At 33.8% G+C, this 16757-nt stretch overlaps 1 protein-coding gene across 1 annotated transcript; it reads right to left on the bottom strand.

Moving 5' to 3' along the window:
• Window positions 1–1166: 1166 nt before the first annotated feature.
• On the bottom strand, window positions 1167–6309 carry LOC116132909 (pentatricopeptide repeat-containing protein At1g26460, mitochondrial). Its single transcript, XM_031418593.1, has 7 exons — window positions 5545–6309; window positions 3879–4101; window positions 3292–3774; window positions 2462–2668; window positions 1886–2023; window positions 1620–1808; window positions 1167–1214 (listed from the first exon to the last, which is right to left on the bottom strand). The coding sequence occupies exons 1-6, from the start codon at window positions 6183–6185 to the stop codon at window positions 1623–1625; spliced, it is 1878 nt and encodes a 625-aa protein (XP_031274453.1). The 5' UTR covers window positions 6186–6309; the 3' UTR covers window positions 1167–1214; window positions 1620–1622.
• Window positions 6310–16757: the final 10448 nt, after the last annotated feature.

The following is a 16757-nucleotide window of genomic DNA, read 5'->3' as shown; positions in this document are numbered from 1 at the left end:
TAAGACATTATATCTTCTTCATCTACAAATTCTCTAATCAACTAAAGAACATTTACTTTTTCATAGTGTTTTAAAATCCGGCCCAACCCAACCAGTTAAACCAGTTGAACCGAGACCTAAGGCTTTCATCGGGCTGGATTACCCATTTCACTATTCACCAAAAATCCTAAAAGTTAAGATGATGATCGATGAACAATTGAAGGCCAGGACATTGAGGTTTTTTAAGAGAAAGTGTCGATGAGTATAATAGTGGCAATAGAGTTGATTTTCGATAAGTGAATCGACTCAAAATTGAAAAAAATAGGTGACGGCAACAACCAGTTTTTGTCAACGATTGTCAAGGCTAACGGGGGTGGGGTGAGGTGAGTTTTGGTCAAAAGACTGAGAGGAGTATTTTCGTGATGATGGAAAGGGTTGTCGACATTGACATTAATGAGATTTAACCTAGAATGTCGACGTCAACGTTAGTAAAATCTGACTGAAATCGAATATTGGGTAGAATTTTTGAGGAATGAGCTCAAGGGATGATTGGGATTGCATTTATTGTGTCACCATCGCCAACCAATTGATCGTCGATTTGTATTTGAAATATGTTTGCTAAATTTCAAACCTATAAGGACTTAATTATAGTTTTCAAAAGTGCATTTGCTAAATTTTAAAATTTATCACTCGATTTGACTAGCTGGTCAAACCTGAGACCCAACAACTTTGTAGGTTTTACCCCCAATTGGTTACTAAAACATTACTTTTTCGCCTATGACAATAATCATATTTATATGCTCTAAACATCTAAAAACAAAACCAACTATTAATTTACTATATTGAAAACATGGTTAAATAAACAAGCTACCAAAAGGACAAATTAAAAAATTAAACAAAAACATATAACCTCTAAGCATCTTTAAAAATTTGGGATGGTACTACAATTATTGGTCAACATTGGATTGGAATATCTATTGGATTGGCATTTTACAACCGTGCTCCTCAAAAAGCAAAAAAAGAATAGAAAAATAAACAGGTGAAATTATCATTATTGCTCTAGGAAGCTATGATCCTAGCATTAATCGTTCCAAGACTCAAAATTGATAACAATCAGATAATTTACAAACAAAGATGAAGGCTCGTCAAAAACTAAAGATGTAGAACATGAAAATTTGTTGAACCATATCATCATCATCATCGATATTTCCAAGACTGAGAAATGAAAAGCCAACCTGCAAAATAAAACATAAACATCAAAGTATAATCAAAGCATGGCTGTTACTGAGAATATCCAGGGCACTAAACAAAAGGATTCCAGTAATTGACAGTGGACTTTGGCATCAATGTGACAAACAACAGGGAGTATAATATCTCGCTAACCTGAATATAGCAAACTACTATAGTCAGGTAACTTACGGGATAGAAAAAATTTAAGTACATGGCCCCAAGAATTGTTGAAGACCGGAACTAAGTTTTAGGGTTATAAATGAAAATTCTTAACTGGTATAGTCTAAGCAGAGTATTCAAAAATATGGTCAACCAACATGATGTATGCTAAAACGGAATGCCTAAGCGACAAGGACCGCAAACCACCCAGCTTTGACATTGTAAGTTATTCAGCATGCATCAGAACTTACTTGTCAGATATAATTATTGCTGTACTGGAGATTAAACAGCATGTTCCTACGAGTCTCTGAACCCATTCGAAACTGAAACTTTCCAGCCAGGGCCGTAACCTTCTCATCACTTTCATGGTCGATTTCTCGTACGCATCGCCTTCTGACCTTTTTCAGAGTGTCTTTTGAAGGTGAAAATCCAGCAGTTACCTGCCAAACAGATATACATGATTTTAAATTCTGTAGACCCAATCCAGACAATAGAAACACACACAACACCGGCTTACCATGTCATCAATCACAGTGAGAGCAGCTTTCTGATCTCGGTTGATAAGATGAGCATCAACAAGCAAAGAATATGACATTGCGTTGGGTTTAACACCCAAACTTATTAAGTGCTCAAACACCCTTGAAGCTTCAAATGTCTGCCACATGAGAAGCGCGTGAATTTTCTATTCAATACTCAGCATATTAATCTGAAAATTGATATGTTAATTCCATATGCATGCAATGCAAAGTAATAGATGACAATGCATGTGGCCCAATTTCTACAAAGATCATACATGTGGACTTTCAATAGATATTATGCCATTTAATCGACCCCAACACTAAACATCATGGAATTTTATCATGACAGTAGAAAATATTTTAAAATATAAATATAATTATATTTTAAAATTTTATATAATATAAAATATCTTGGGAGAGTAGGGGGGAATAGCTTCTCAATGCATTGCCACAAGTCCACAATAGGTGTGCACACAATTGTACTGGAGGATGCACATTTGAGATCACATGTGTATATATTTGTGCATGTCAAAGTTAAGAGTTAGAGTGAGCAAAAAGGCCCAAAGCATATGCACCTTCTTGAGCTTCCCAAATGCATACATTAGAGCATTGTATGAATGAATATCCGGAGTCAACCCAAAAGAAGAACCAATTGCCTCGAAAGTTTGGTAGGCACGGTCAAGGTCCCAAATATTAGCACAACCTAAAATTATACAATTTAGAGCAGTAACAGATTTGTAAGGAGGATCTGCATTGCTCAAATTCTCAAGCTGAAAATACACCTGGAAAAATTTTAACAATGCAAAGTTAGCAACAAGCTGCAATACAATAAATGAATGAAAATTCAGCTACCACTACATCATTAATACAAATCAGAAGCATACTCTCTTCAAGAGAAATATAATACAAGCCACTAATTACTACAAATATATCAATCCCACAGTTCAAGAGCACTATTATAACAGATCTTAACAAAATGTAAGGGAAAAAAGTAACGGCAGAAGAAATAGCAACCATCAGTCTCTTTTCTTGGGTAACTGCAAATTTTATTCTATATCTACATTTTTTCTCATTTAAATTATTGTTATGCTTGAACCTGATATGCAGACCTAAAGAAGGAAAAAAGATAATATATGATGTCCACCATGTGTGAAACTTGATGCTTGGAAGAACAAAAAACCATTGCCCAAATACACATACATAACTTTAATAACCAAGAATGAAAAAGAAGCAAAATAATAATAACATTAAATAAAAATATTAAAGTTTGATGCATGTGGTCAATATTTTGATTTCGATTCAGAAATATTGTGATTATGATGAATCTTAACTAATTGGTGATTCCCCATAAGATGGACATATGATAACAATCTGATTCAAGATCTAAAAGTATTTTAAGCAATACCGCGTCCAATGTCTCAAAACCCTTCTTGGCGCAGGCAACGACCAGTGGATATAAAGAGGTAAATGGCGAGAAAAGTTCCTCCTCTACGTATTTGTTGAAATTCCCATAGGCAGTCTCAAATTCATGCAAGGTACTAAAAGCCCTTTGAAGATCACCCAATAATGCATGAACATAGATTTTTCCAAGATAAGATTCAGGGTTAGGGGCCTTCTTTTGACGCAAAGAGCGACGTAGGATAGCCCATGATGCATCCAATAGCGCTTGACTATAGGTCCTTCCTGCAGTTCCAAGCACTGACACAACCAATCCTTCATCTACAGAAAGAAAAACAGGGGGCCGTGCATTCTCACCCCGAGCTATCCACTTGGCCATAAATTCCAAGGCATAAAATGCTAAACTACCGTTATCTTCTTGAATTGCAACTTCTGCAATATAATTACACATGATCCAGGTTGGACAGAGTGCTTTGTTTTGATCCATTGTCTGACAACACCCATAGGAATAAAGTCACTTTTAAATAAATAATAAGTAAAGACTGGACCTTCTTTAATGGAATTATTTAAGTACCAAGGAAATCAGTCATGTACCTTGCACTTCTCAATAATGGATACCAGTGTATCCAGCCTGCCCTTGGTAACGCAGCTTCGCACACATCCACTAAACACTTTCATAGACAACAAGTATCCAGATTTCAAGGCCATATCTATGAATTTCAAAGCAGTGTCAATCTGGTCTGTTAAAAATAGCATGCCAATAACTAAGTCATATGACTCATCATCAGGCAGAGATTCTTTCCCAGTTTGCAGCATCCTGATTACAATAAAACGAAGGTTGATCCATCAAAATTGAGCATACATGTGAACATTACATGTAGGAGACTGATTCAAACACTGAAGCCAAAACCTAGAAAATTCCTGGAATGACACAATCAGTTACGTAATTAAACACACAGCGAAATGGCAATATAAAATCCTTTACATCAGATCAAACCAGGAATAGGTCGATGCCTCTAGTAAACCAAAGTTATCGTTTAATAGCAATTTTGCTTCAATCTAAACTATACAAAACAAAAAATGAAGATTTAGTTGCGACCCAAAATAGAAATTTCGATCTTTATCCATGGATCCCTTAATTATTCAATTGGAAGTATGGACCCAATTCAAAAACATTATGTTTCGCAATTTCAGAATCCAAACTTTTATTTCAAATTGTGACCCTTGGATGCAAATCACAAGAATGGATATTCTTCCTCGAATTTTTCATACCCTTCTTCAGAACAAAAACTATCCCATCCATAGAGTTAAGGTACAACATATAAAATCAAATCAAATCATGCAAACAGAGATTAAAAATTCCACAGAAAATTCACTTGCATAACAAGTCATTCTGAAGCTTGAAATTATATTGTTTTCTACAATTTATGATTTTAATTTTACCATCCAAGAGAAGGACTTTCAGGACAGATTTACATCAAGCACAATCACTACATCACACTACCCCAGGGCTCCAGTAATTTTTACTACTTCCAGGTTCCTTTTTCCTTTATTTATTAAATTTTTTTAGTCAAAGTAGTTTATTTTCCACAGCCCTACGTCATGTTTCAGCCTACAACAGCAAAGTAGTTTATTTTCTCCCTACCCAATATCATATTTCAGCCTACTACTGCTGTAAATAATCTTATCACATAGACACAGGTAAAACATAATCTTCACCCTACATACCAACGAACAATACTATAAATGAACGCTAACATGAATACGCGTGTAAAATGCATAAATGAGGGTAAAAAGGGATTCCAAAAGGTAGTATTTGTCGGCAAAATTCCCTTTTGAATCGAAATAACAACAGTTTTAAATTCCGTTTCTCAAGGACTCATTCTTACATTCTTATCTAAACTTTTCCTATACAAAAGAGAGCAAACACGCACACACAAAAAAAAAAAAAAATGAAAACTACTAAAATACTACAAGTAAATTTGTACTGATATGGGAGAGGATTTGCATGATATCTTATCGAAATTAATTTTACGGATTGTAATTCTGTGATCAAGGAAAAAAAATTAGTGATTCCTTTATCCTCTGGCTTTGGAAACAGATGCTCTCACTCTATTAAACTCAATTAAACAAGGGAAATAAGTATTTACATCAAACTCATTACTGCAAAAGCCTTATAAACCAGTAATTAAATTCAAATGCAATTCATATATTTAAACGTATCAATCAAAACGCAGTAAGACAAACAACATAAGCTAACCGTTGGAGCAACTTCTGAGCAGCCTCGGTCTCTCTGGCCCGGTACATAGCTTTCAAGACCAAATTAAACGACGCCGTGTTAGGCAGAATAGCATAATCCTCCATCTGGGCCACTAAATCAAGCAAATCACCAGCACTGGCACCGATCATCAAGTTAGCCCTCAAGTAATGATTATACAGATTAACATCCGGCTTATTCGGCTTCCCATTCTTGTCTAAGTTCCGAATCCAAAACTCAAATAGTTGCTTCATATCTGACCATTTTTGACTCGTCATCCAGTAACCAAAAACATTCATCAAAGCCTGCACATCAAGTGTTTGAGATAATGCCTGAATGCGTGGGCCGGACGGGTTCTGAAGGAGAGCTAAAGGGATCAAGGACTGAGTGTCTGATGCCGAGTCGGTAACCGGTCTACGCCAGTTTTCGTTGATAACCGGGCTACGCCAGTTTTCGTTGTAAAGTGGGCTACCAGTGGCTGGGTTTGGCGGGAGAGAAGATGTCTCAGCAGACTCGGCGAGGTGGGGTTCTTGGGAAAGGAAAGTGAAGGTAGAGATAGAGATGGATTTGAGTTTGAGATTGGGGTTTAGGGTTTTAGAGAGAAGGCTTTTGGTTCGCATGAAGATCGACATTTGAGATGCCATTCATCCAAGTCGAAGTGAAGAGTTTAGTTAGGGTTTTGTGTCGTTGGAATTTTTAGTTAAGAATAAAGATCCATCAGTAAACTCACCTCATCTCGTTCAGTGCGAGAGCCGAGAATGAGGTGAATGGTATTTTCGAAATTATCGGAAAACGAAGTTCTGGCTCGTGAAAATACGGGGAACTGTCGATCTTTTCAGCCCAGTGGGCTGACGATTTCGAGGGTTCAATCCAGCCCAATTTCAACCCAACCCACAAGCTAGACACTGAATGTCCTTGATTTTCTTTGTTTTAAAATAAATTTAGGGTCAATTATCTCGTAAATTCAATCGATACTTTGATGTATAGGTGGGAATTTGGCCCGGTCCTGGGGAGGATTAGTCCTATAAGGACTGGTCCTAAGACTGGACCAGGCCCAAGAGAAGAGGGATCGAGGCCTAGACCCGGTCTTTCAATATTTGGGTCCAGTCCTTGAGGGCTCAGGCCCGGGATCGACTGGGCCCGAGCCTCTACTTTGATGATTGGAATTAGGCATTACGAAATTATTATTCGGGCTTATATTATAGGGAGAGTCCATTGGAAAGGTAATTCTTGTACGTAAAAGGGTATTCTTATAAATAAAGAAATAATGGTCAAATAATAGTGTTAGTTAATAATTATTTGTAGTTTTAGAATACCCAAAATAAAGATAACATGTGGGCATTGGCTGTATAAAAGGGCCCGTACAGCTTTTCGCTTAAGCAAAGGGATAAACAACATATGCCTAGCCGACTTATATAATATAATAATAATTAATCCACAATTAATTACGGATTAGCACGTGTTTAGGTGTCCTAAAACATTGTATTGCCAAATGTGATCTGCCTATTTGAACTTTGAAGCCACCGCCATTAAGGTGCTTTTCAGTTTCACCAACTTAAGACAAAATGCTGTAACTTTAATGAATACTCAAGAGTGGGTCTCTTATTACTGCCCAAATTATTACTCTCCATCACTTTATTTTTTATTTTATATTATCTTATCCAAGCAATTATCTGGGCTGTTCCCTTAATCTATACTTATCTAAACTCTCACTTTCTTGAGGAATCATAAAGAAATCTGGAGAGTTTGCTGCTACATTTTGGTAGCTTTGATTAGGGTATTTTTTACAAATAAATTCACAAAAACCTAACACCTCGTTTTGTACCCAAACCACAATCCCAAAAGTAAGATACAAATTAAAGAGAATACCTTAATTTTAGCCAAAAATACCCCAAAGATGTATCATTAATAAATAAAATACTTACAGTTTCATCCCTAAGGTTTGAGATATGTTATCTTGTTCCGGTTTTATGGGATATGAACATTCTTATTAGATATAGTGGACATCAATTTTTTTTTTTTTTTAAAATTTTATGACCAGGGGTTTTTTAGNTTCATGTACTTGTCGGCCACTTTGTCGCCTTCAGCCTCTTTGCCTCTCCCAAACGACAATCCCCTTCTCCTATTAACATCACATGTGTGTAGCTTTGTTTTCGTTTAGATAATATATTCGTCCGAATAAAGCAGAACTGATATATATCACGTCATTTATATATATTTTAAGTTTATTTATTAGTACATAAAACGAATATGTATATATACGATAAGATTTTAATATCAGTTTCGTCTAAGACTTTCTCTCGTGTGGTAATGGAACCCACGTAGGAAACATGAGCATTTTGTGGGGAGAGGAAGATAAAAGTTGATTAGATTTCATTTTATTTTCTTCCAAAAGGAAGTGGATATATGTAAGATTTAAGAACAGTAGAGACCACAATGGAGGAACAGTTTGTTTGTGGGCTTAAAATTGGACAATAATTTAGTGAGGTTGGCACTTTGTTCGGTTGGAGAGAGAGAAGTTAAAAGAGAATACGATATCTCCTTACTTCAACTGTTTGTTTCATGTTTTTACACTATCCTATTCCTATTTTTTCCAAAATACACATTTGTTTTCTTATTTTGAAAATCTTATTTTATTTTACTTAATTATTTTTAAACTCCATAGGTTTGTTAATTTAACTAAACACTAAAAAAAAGTTTAGAAATTAATAAAAACACCTTCACCCACCACATTTGCCAAATTTCGGCCACCATCATTGGCAGGTGACCGGAATTCGATATAATATATGGATCTGGTCGGTAGTGCGTCGATTTAACCTTTTCTGGCTAGATCCATCGTGAATCTGGTAGGAAAAAGTCAGATCTTTGGCCGTAGCTAGTCGTCAACGACGACCAAAATATGGTTATCGTTGATGATCAAACGTGGCTAGATCTGGCTGTCAATGGCCAGATCCACAGTAGATCTGGTTGGAAAAGGTCATACCAACGCACGATTGGCCAAATCTAGCCGGTCGTGTGCCAATACGACGACTCCGGCCACCCTCCAGCGGTGGTGGTCGGCTGCCAGTATTTAATGGGTGGGTGAGGGGGTTTTTGTTAATTTTTAATATTTTATTATAAGGGTGTTTAGTAAATTAACAAACCTAGAGGGATATTTTTGTTAGTTTTTAAATCTTACCTCGTAATAACCATCAAACTCTGACTTTTTCAAAAATACTATAAATCACATCCAAAATAATAAAACAAACAGACCTACTTCAATAGTACAAATAACAATACTTAAGTCTTATACAAAAAGAAAGTGGATTCATGTTTATGCTTCTTTCTTTTAATGATTTCTCCACTTATATGAGATCCACAATTTATTTTGAAGACTCTGCATTCTAGTCTAATGTGCTTCAACTTTGTCTTCTTTTTCCCCTTCTTTCATCTATATTATCATTTGGGTCTAGGAATTTAGGTGGAGACTTTATTGACACGACTTCTTTTTGCTCTAATACATAGCAATTGCAATTAAAATGAGATTAGACAACTAAGATTTCGCAACAGCGTTAACCTACCAGTGTACCCAAGGTTTTCCTAAATAACATTTTCTATTCAAAACGTTTTAAAATACTACTTTCTCACCTAAAGTTTATATTCCTTAATATTCAAAGCTGATTCTGAAGGCGAAAATTCTCTCTATCACTATGATTTAAACCTTCGGTTCCATCTTTACAAAACCCCTCTTACTCTGATACTTGATTTCTCTCTGATTGGCAACCACCACAAAGCTAAGGTTTCTTGTTCTTAACTAATTTCTGATCGATTTTGAAGATGAATATTCAATCGATCACCACCATTCAATCCACCAGCCTCCACTCCACAAAACCCTCTTACTCTGGCGCTTGGTAATTCATCAAACATCGGTTGAGAAAATAAAGTATATTTTGGGTATTAACGGAATATAAACTTTGGGTAGAAAAGTAGTACTTTGAAACTTTTTAAGTGGGAAAATATCATTAAGACAAACCTTGGGTTGGTAAAAGTCATTTACTCTAGTTTTTATATGAAACATCTAACTCCTAATCAAATTTATAATGTTAGTTATCAATTAAAAAATAGATCTTCCCATACAATGGTAAAAGTTGAAGACAGACCGTATTTATTATATATGTGATATGTGGTTTTGAAAATAAAATAAAATAAGCAAACAATTAAAGATCATCGATGTAATATCTAAACTCAATGATTCAAAACAAAAATAAAGAATCATGAAATAAAAAAAATACCGCTTTCAATTTTTTTCAACAATGAGATCATAATTGAGACTCCAAAAATGGATTAAAAAAGAGACAAACAACAAAAATAGATTCGAAAGAGGACAAATAACAAAAGGGTTGAGCTTAATTTTAGATTTTCGAAATGGCCGTGTGGTGTTTTTGCATTCTGCTAATTTAAGTGGATGAAAATGAAAATAATTTGATGATGTTGAGATGGATGAAAGCAACCAAGAGTCCTTATCGAACCATTCAGTCATTGGTATTTTTTGAAAACTATTTTAGTGATACCCATTTGCACTAACTCTATTAGATTGTCATTAGTTTACATACCTCGTTACCCTTCTTGCTAAATGGTTATGAAATATTCATGTCTATCCTAGTTCAAGTCTCACATATATTTTTTTTTTTAAATCTTCAAACACTTTCTTTAAAGACTAAAGCTGCCATTTTACCCCTTTAACGCTAACGAATAAAAAAAAAAAAAAAAAAATTAGCTGCGTTTGTTTGTCTATTCCCAAAATACTCTATTCCTATTCTTAAAAAAATTCATGTTTGTTTCTCTCTTCTCAAAATTATATCCTATAATATTCACCTATTTAAACCCTTATAGGTTTGTTAATTTAACTAAACACCCCCAACAAAAAAGTTTTATAAATTGACAAAAACACCTTCACCCACTCACATTTGTCAGATTCCGGCAACCACCATCAGAAGGTGACTGGAATCTGACGTAATGGTGCATTACCAGTTGGATCTGGCTGATAATACACCGATCTAACCTTTTTCGGTCAGAACCACGGCCAAAGATTTGGCCCTTGATGGCCAAATCTACGGCCACATCTAGCTGTCAATGACGGCTAATATATGGCCGTCAACGACTAGATCCGTGGTGAATTTGGTCGAAAAAGGTCGTAGCGGCACACGATCAGCTAGTTTTGGTCGGTCGTATGCAATAAAACAAGATTCTGGCCAGATTCTGACGGTGGTGGTCGGAATCTAGCAACTGTGGGAGAGTGAGAATGTTTTTGTTAATTTATAAACTTTTTCATTATTAAGGGTGTTTAGCTAAATCAACAAACCTGAGGGTTTGTTTTGTTAATTTTTACCTCGTAATAATAACCCAACTCAACTTAACAATAATATTTCAAAAATACTAATATAAATAATAAAACAAATAATTTTCCTATGATGTTCTCCCAATTTTAATTTGTGATGGATATATAACAATAAAAGTTACTTTACATTATATTGATGAATTTAATGGCTAAAATCTCCTTCAATATTTGAAGATGTGACATCATTTCCATATAACTATGATTACCCAAAGGAAATTAAAACCTAAATTTCTCCAATATAATTTGTTTTGATGATGTACAATCTTCCAGCATGCAGCTAATTAAATTTGCTGGGCCAAAGAAATTTGCTACCAATATGATGGCTCTTGGGCACAAATTAAAGAAGGGTAATGTCAAATCTTACATATATCAGTAATCAATTATATATCCTTTGAACTTTTATATGTGAGATAGTGATGGCAAAGTCAGTGACTTGCTCATCAAACTACTTCATGTATATATATATATATAATAATAGAGATAGAAAGAGAGAGACAGAGAGATCTAAGAAAGAGATTTTGGGTCCAATTTGATTAGACAGAGCAAGCTGAAGAGCCAACAAAGGAAGAATCATACTGGCTTTTCCTCAGCAATAGACAAAACAGGTAATTTCAAAAGCATGCACTCAATATCATAACCAATAATGTTAAATATGACTTTGTTCTGCAGTAGTTTCATTAATTTGTGAGAAGAAATTTTATGCTGATAATAATTCATAAAAAAATTTCAAAGCTTAAAGGAGAGCACTATGGAGGCATTTAAGCCCTCTCCACATCAACTTCTTTCATGTACTTGTCGGCCACTTTGTCGCCTTCAGCCTCTTTGCCTCTCCCAAACGACAATCCCCTTCTCCTATTAACATCACATGTGTGTAGCTTTGTTTTCGTTTAGATAATATATTCGTCCGAATAAAGCAGAACTGATATATATCACGTCATTTATATATCTTTTCAGTTTATTTATTAGTACTTAAAACGAATATGTATATATACGATAAGATTTTAATATCAGTTTCGTCTAAGACTTTCTCTCGTGTGGTAATGGAACCCACGTAGGAAACATGAGCATTTTGTGGGGAGAGGAAGATAACAGTTGATTAGATTTCATTTTATTTTCTTCCAAAAGGAAGTGGATATATGTAAGATTTAAGAACAGTAGAGACCACAATGGAGGAACAGTTTGTTTGTGGGCTTAAAATTGGACAATAATTTAGTGAGGTTGGCACTTTGTTCGGTTGGAGAGAGAGAAGTTAAAAGAGAATACGATATCTCCTTACTTCAACTGTTTGTTTCATGTTTTTACACTATCCTATTCCTATTTTTTCCAAAATACACATTTGTTTTCTTATTTTGAAAATCTTATTTTATTTTACTTAATTATTTTTAAACTCCATAGGTTTGTTAATTTAACTAAACACTAAAAAAAAGTTTAGAAATTAATAAAAACACCTTCACCCACCACATTTGCCAAATTTCGGCCACCATCATTGGCAGGTGACCGGAATTCGATATAATATATGGATCTGGTCGGTAGTGCGTCGATTTAACCTTTTCTGGCTAGATCCATCGTGAATCTGGTAGGAAAAAGTCAGATCTTTGGCCGTAGCTAGTCGTCAACGACGACCAAAATATGGTTATCGTTGATGATCAAACGTGGCTAGATCTGGCTGTCAATGGCCAGATCCACAGTAGATCTGGTTGGAAAAGGTCATACCAACGCACGATTGGCCAAATCTAGCCGGTCGTGTGCCAATACGACGACTCCGGCCACCCTCCAGCGGTGGTGGTCGGCTGCCAGTATTTAATGGGTGGGTGAGGGGGTTTTTGTTAATTTTTAATATTTTATTATAAGGGTGTTTAGTAAATTAACAAACCTAGAGGGATATTTTTGTTAGTTTTTAAATCTTACCTCGTAATAACCATCAAACTCTGACTTTTTCAAAAATACTATAAATCACATCCAAAATAATAAAACAAACAGACCTACTTCAATAGTACAAATAACAATACTTAAGTCTTATACAAAAAGAAAGTGGATTCATGTTTATGCTTCTTTCTTTTAATGATTTCTCCACTTATATGAGATCCACAATTTATTTTGAAGACTCTGCATTCTAGTCTAATGTGCTTCAACTTTGTCTTCTTTTTCCCCTTCTTCCATCTATATTATCATTTGGGTCTAGGAATTTAGGTGGAGACTTTATTGACACGACTTCTTTTTGCTCTAATACATAGCAATTGCAATTAAAATGAGATTAGACAACTAAGATTTCGCAACAGCGTTAACCTACCAGTGTACCCAAGGTTTTCCTAAATAACATTTTCTATTCAAAACGTTTTAAAATACTACTTTCTCACCTAAAGTTTATATTCCTTAATATTCAAAGCTGATTCTGAAGGCGAAAATTCTCTCTATCACTATGATTTAAACCTTCGGTTCCATCTTTACAAAACCCCTCTTACTCTGATACTTGATTTCTCTCTGATTGGCAACCACCACAAAGCTAAGGTTTCTTGTTCTTAACTAATTTCTGATCGATTTTGAAGATGAATATTCAATCGATCACCACCATTCAATCCACCAGCCTCCACTCCACAAAACCCTCTTACTCTGGCGCTTGGTAATTCATCAAACATCGGTTGAGAAAATAAAGTATATTTTGGGTATTAACGGAATATAAACTTTGGGTAGAAAAGTAGTACTTTGAAACTTTTTAAGTGGGAAAATATCATTAAGACAAACCTTGGGTTGGTAAAAGTCATTTACTCTAGTTTTTATATGAAACATCTAACTCCTAATCAAATTTATAATGTTAGTTATCAATTAAAAAATAGATCTTCCCATACAATGGTAAAAGTTGAAGACAGACCGTATTTATTATATATGTGATATGTGGTTTTGAAAATAAAATAAAATAAGCAAACAATTAAAGATCATCGATGTAATATCTAAACTCAATGATTCAAAACAAAAATAAAAGATCATGAAATAAAAAAGTACCACTTTCAAATTTTTTCAACAATTAGATCATAATTGAGACTCCAAAAATGGATTAAAAAAGAGACAAACAACAAAAATAGATTCGAAAGAGGACAAATAACAAAAGGGTTGAGCTTAATTTTAGATTTTCGAAATGGCCGTGTGGTGTTTTTGCATTCTGCTAATTTAAGTGGATGAAACTGAAAATAATTTGATGATGTTGAGATGGATGAAAGCAACATCTCAAGAATATATATTCTAAGTTTTAAAATCATCCACACGAGTAAAACGTCCCTCATCTTTATCCAAATGCCCATACGAAACCAAACAATAATATTTATACTAAACAGTAATTTTATAAGACTTTTTTTACTTGGATTTGATTCATCAATCATCTTCACTGTGTATATATTCTTTAGTGGAGACACTGACACACACGTTCATAATAATTTATGTCTGCTCCTCCTTCCCACAGCCTCTATTATTCTTCTGGTTTCTGTTACTGTTGGAGCCATCTTTATTGTAAGCAATAATCTAGTTTCATGTCATGTGTTATGTTTATAATGCTCAACCCCACCACCAATCCATTAATATTTCATCTCTTATTATTCTCTCTCATCCATATATTGAAAACCTCGGACATCATAAAGTGTTGAGCTGCACGCTTGCCTCTATAAATGTCATCAAAATATGGAACTCTTTATCTATCAAATCTATTATTAATGTCTCACTCAATTAAACACACTAATTCTTTAATCAATTAACTCTTGATTTGAAGAATTAATTATGAGGTTCCTACCGACATAATAACTATGAACCAAGAAAATCATAATATGGGAATCTTGAAATAATTTATCTCTATCATAGACATGCTTGTATTTTAAGGATATCCTGATCATTAATTAATTAACAATCGATTAAAATATGCATGTTGTAATTATAAAGAAAATATATTTTTCCAATATTGATCATATTAAAATTTCAGTTCATTATATCCAAAGATCTCTTAATTTGGTGATAATTTATAGACTAAAAACCCTTTTTAGGGTTTTGAAAATCACAATGTAATGTTAACCACTACAGGGTAGTCTGATGATAAAAAAGTAAAGGAGGATCTAACATAGTCTCCCAAGCTCGAGTCTCTTTGATAATAAAAGAGCAAGAGGAATATCTAACATGGTCTCCCGAGTTTGAGTCTCCATGACCCCTAATAAGGATATCCATTGAAGCTCTTATCCGATTGAGTCTCCACAACCCCTAGTAGGGTAGATACTGGAGTTCTAACTCGGCCAGTAGTTTTAGGGTCCTGAGAGATTAGTTGAAGTGCGTACAAGCTGACCCGAACACCCCTAGTCATAAAAATAAAAAATAAAATAAAAAATCACAATGCAGGTAGAGTTAATTTACAAAGAGAATATTTTATATATAATTAATAAAATCAAATAAGCTAAATTTGATAATACGGCAAGACATACCCCAGCAATAATTAAATCTAGTTATAATCCTTAGAATCTGATATTTTGTTCTGTTAAAAGATTTGTTTTTGCCTTGATATTCATCTTAAACGTACGTGAAATAGTACTAGTTTTGTTTTGTTGTTTTATTCAATCTCTTTTGAAAAACAAGTGTGCTCAACACTAAAAAAATGATTCGTCATTAAGATAACTTCAATTAATTAAGTAATTAATCACTCAACAAATAAATTCAAATGTCATTAACTTGGAAACAAATAAAATATTGTATTAAAATAGTTTTAAATGAAATCTTACGTCTACTACAATGAATTTCAATATCATACATCTCAGGCAACAATTAAATTAATTAGCATGTTAATATTATGTAGGGTGATCCATTTGTACGGAAATATATAAAATATTTACCAAAGAATATTATAAAAAATCGAAACTTGTATTTAAATAATTAAAATGAAAAAAATGAGCAAATCAAGAAATTGACTTATAGATTTTGTTATCAGTTGCGTATAATACTAAAATTATATACCTATAAAAAAACAATAAATTATCAGAAAAAAAACATTATCATCTTCTTTATCTTTCTCATTATCATATAAATTTATCATTTTCTTTATGTTTTTCACTATTATATATATACATACTTAGAAAGGGATTAAATTTCTTTTATATAATTATATTTGTCATGGTGTCCGGCCTTTGAAATTAATTTTTTCTATTAATCTTCTTAATTTTTTCAATAATTTGTAACAGTTAATTACTCCTAAATCTTTGCCGACACGTTGTGCTTGTCCTTTTCTTTTCTAATCAAAACAGGAAAATAGAATAGAAAGCCAAAGAGATGGAGAAATAATAAAATAATAAAGATGGTTCTCACTTATCCATCAATTGTCAATGAAATATTATTTTCTCCAGAAAAATGTTAAAGATAAAAAATGGGCAACAATCCTATTCAAACTATCATTTCTCCTAGGATTAGGCATGATTAATTGTAGACTTTAGAGTCTTAACTGATTCTTATAGCCTTACAAAGATGTGATTAATTTTCATTGGCCTTATGTTTCTTTCTTTCTTTCTCTGTGGAACCATACCTAACATTTCACTGATAAAATATTCAACTATATGTCACCTAAATCAACTATTTTTCTTTTTATGTTTTCACTGTTTCCCTAGGCACAATTCTTGGTGGGGGGCATGTTTTGGGAATCAGAAATGATCGACATTTGTCAATATATAATACATCTCACAGGAGATGTCGTTAAATTAATAAAACTCTATCTTTTTTAAAAGGACCAGGAGTGTCCGGCCAGTTTAAGTGCACATCAACTAATCTTTTGAGATTTTGAAACTATTGGTCGAATAAAAGTTCTAGTGACTGTCCCTATTAG

The sequence above is a fragment of the Pistacia vera genome, unplaced genomic scaffold (genome assembly GCF_008641045.1).
Source record: "Pistacia vera cultivar Batoury unplaced genomic scaffold, PisVer_v2 Contig262, whole genome shotgun sequence".
Classification (NCBI taxonomy): Eukaryota; Viridiplantae; Streptophyta; class Magnoliopsida; order Sapindales; family Anacardiaceae; genus Pistacia; species Pistacia vera.
This window is presented reverse-complemented; position numbering and strand designations above follow the sequence as displayed.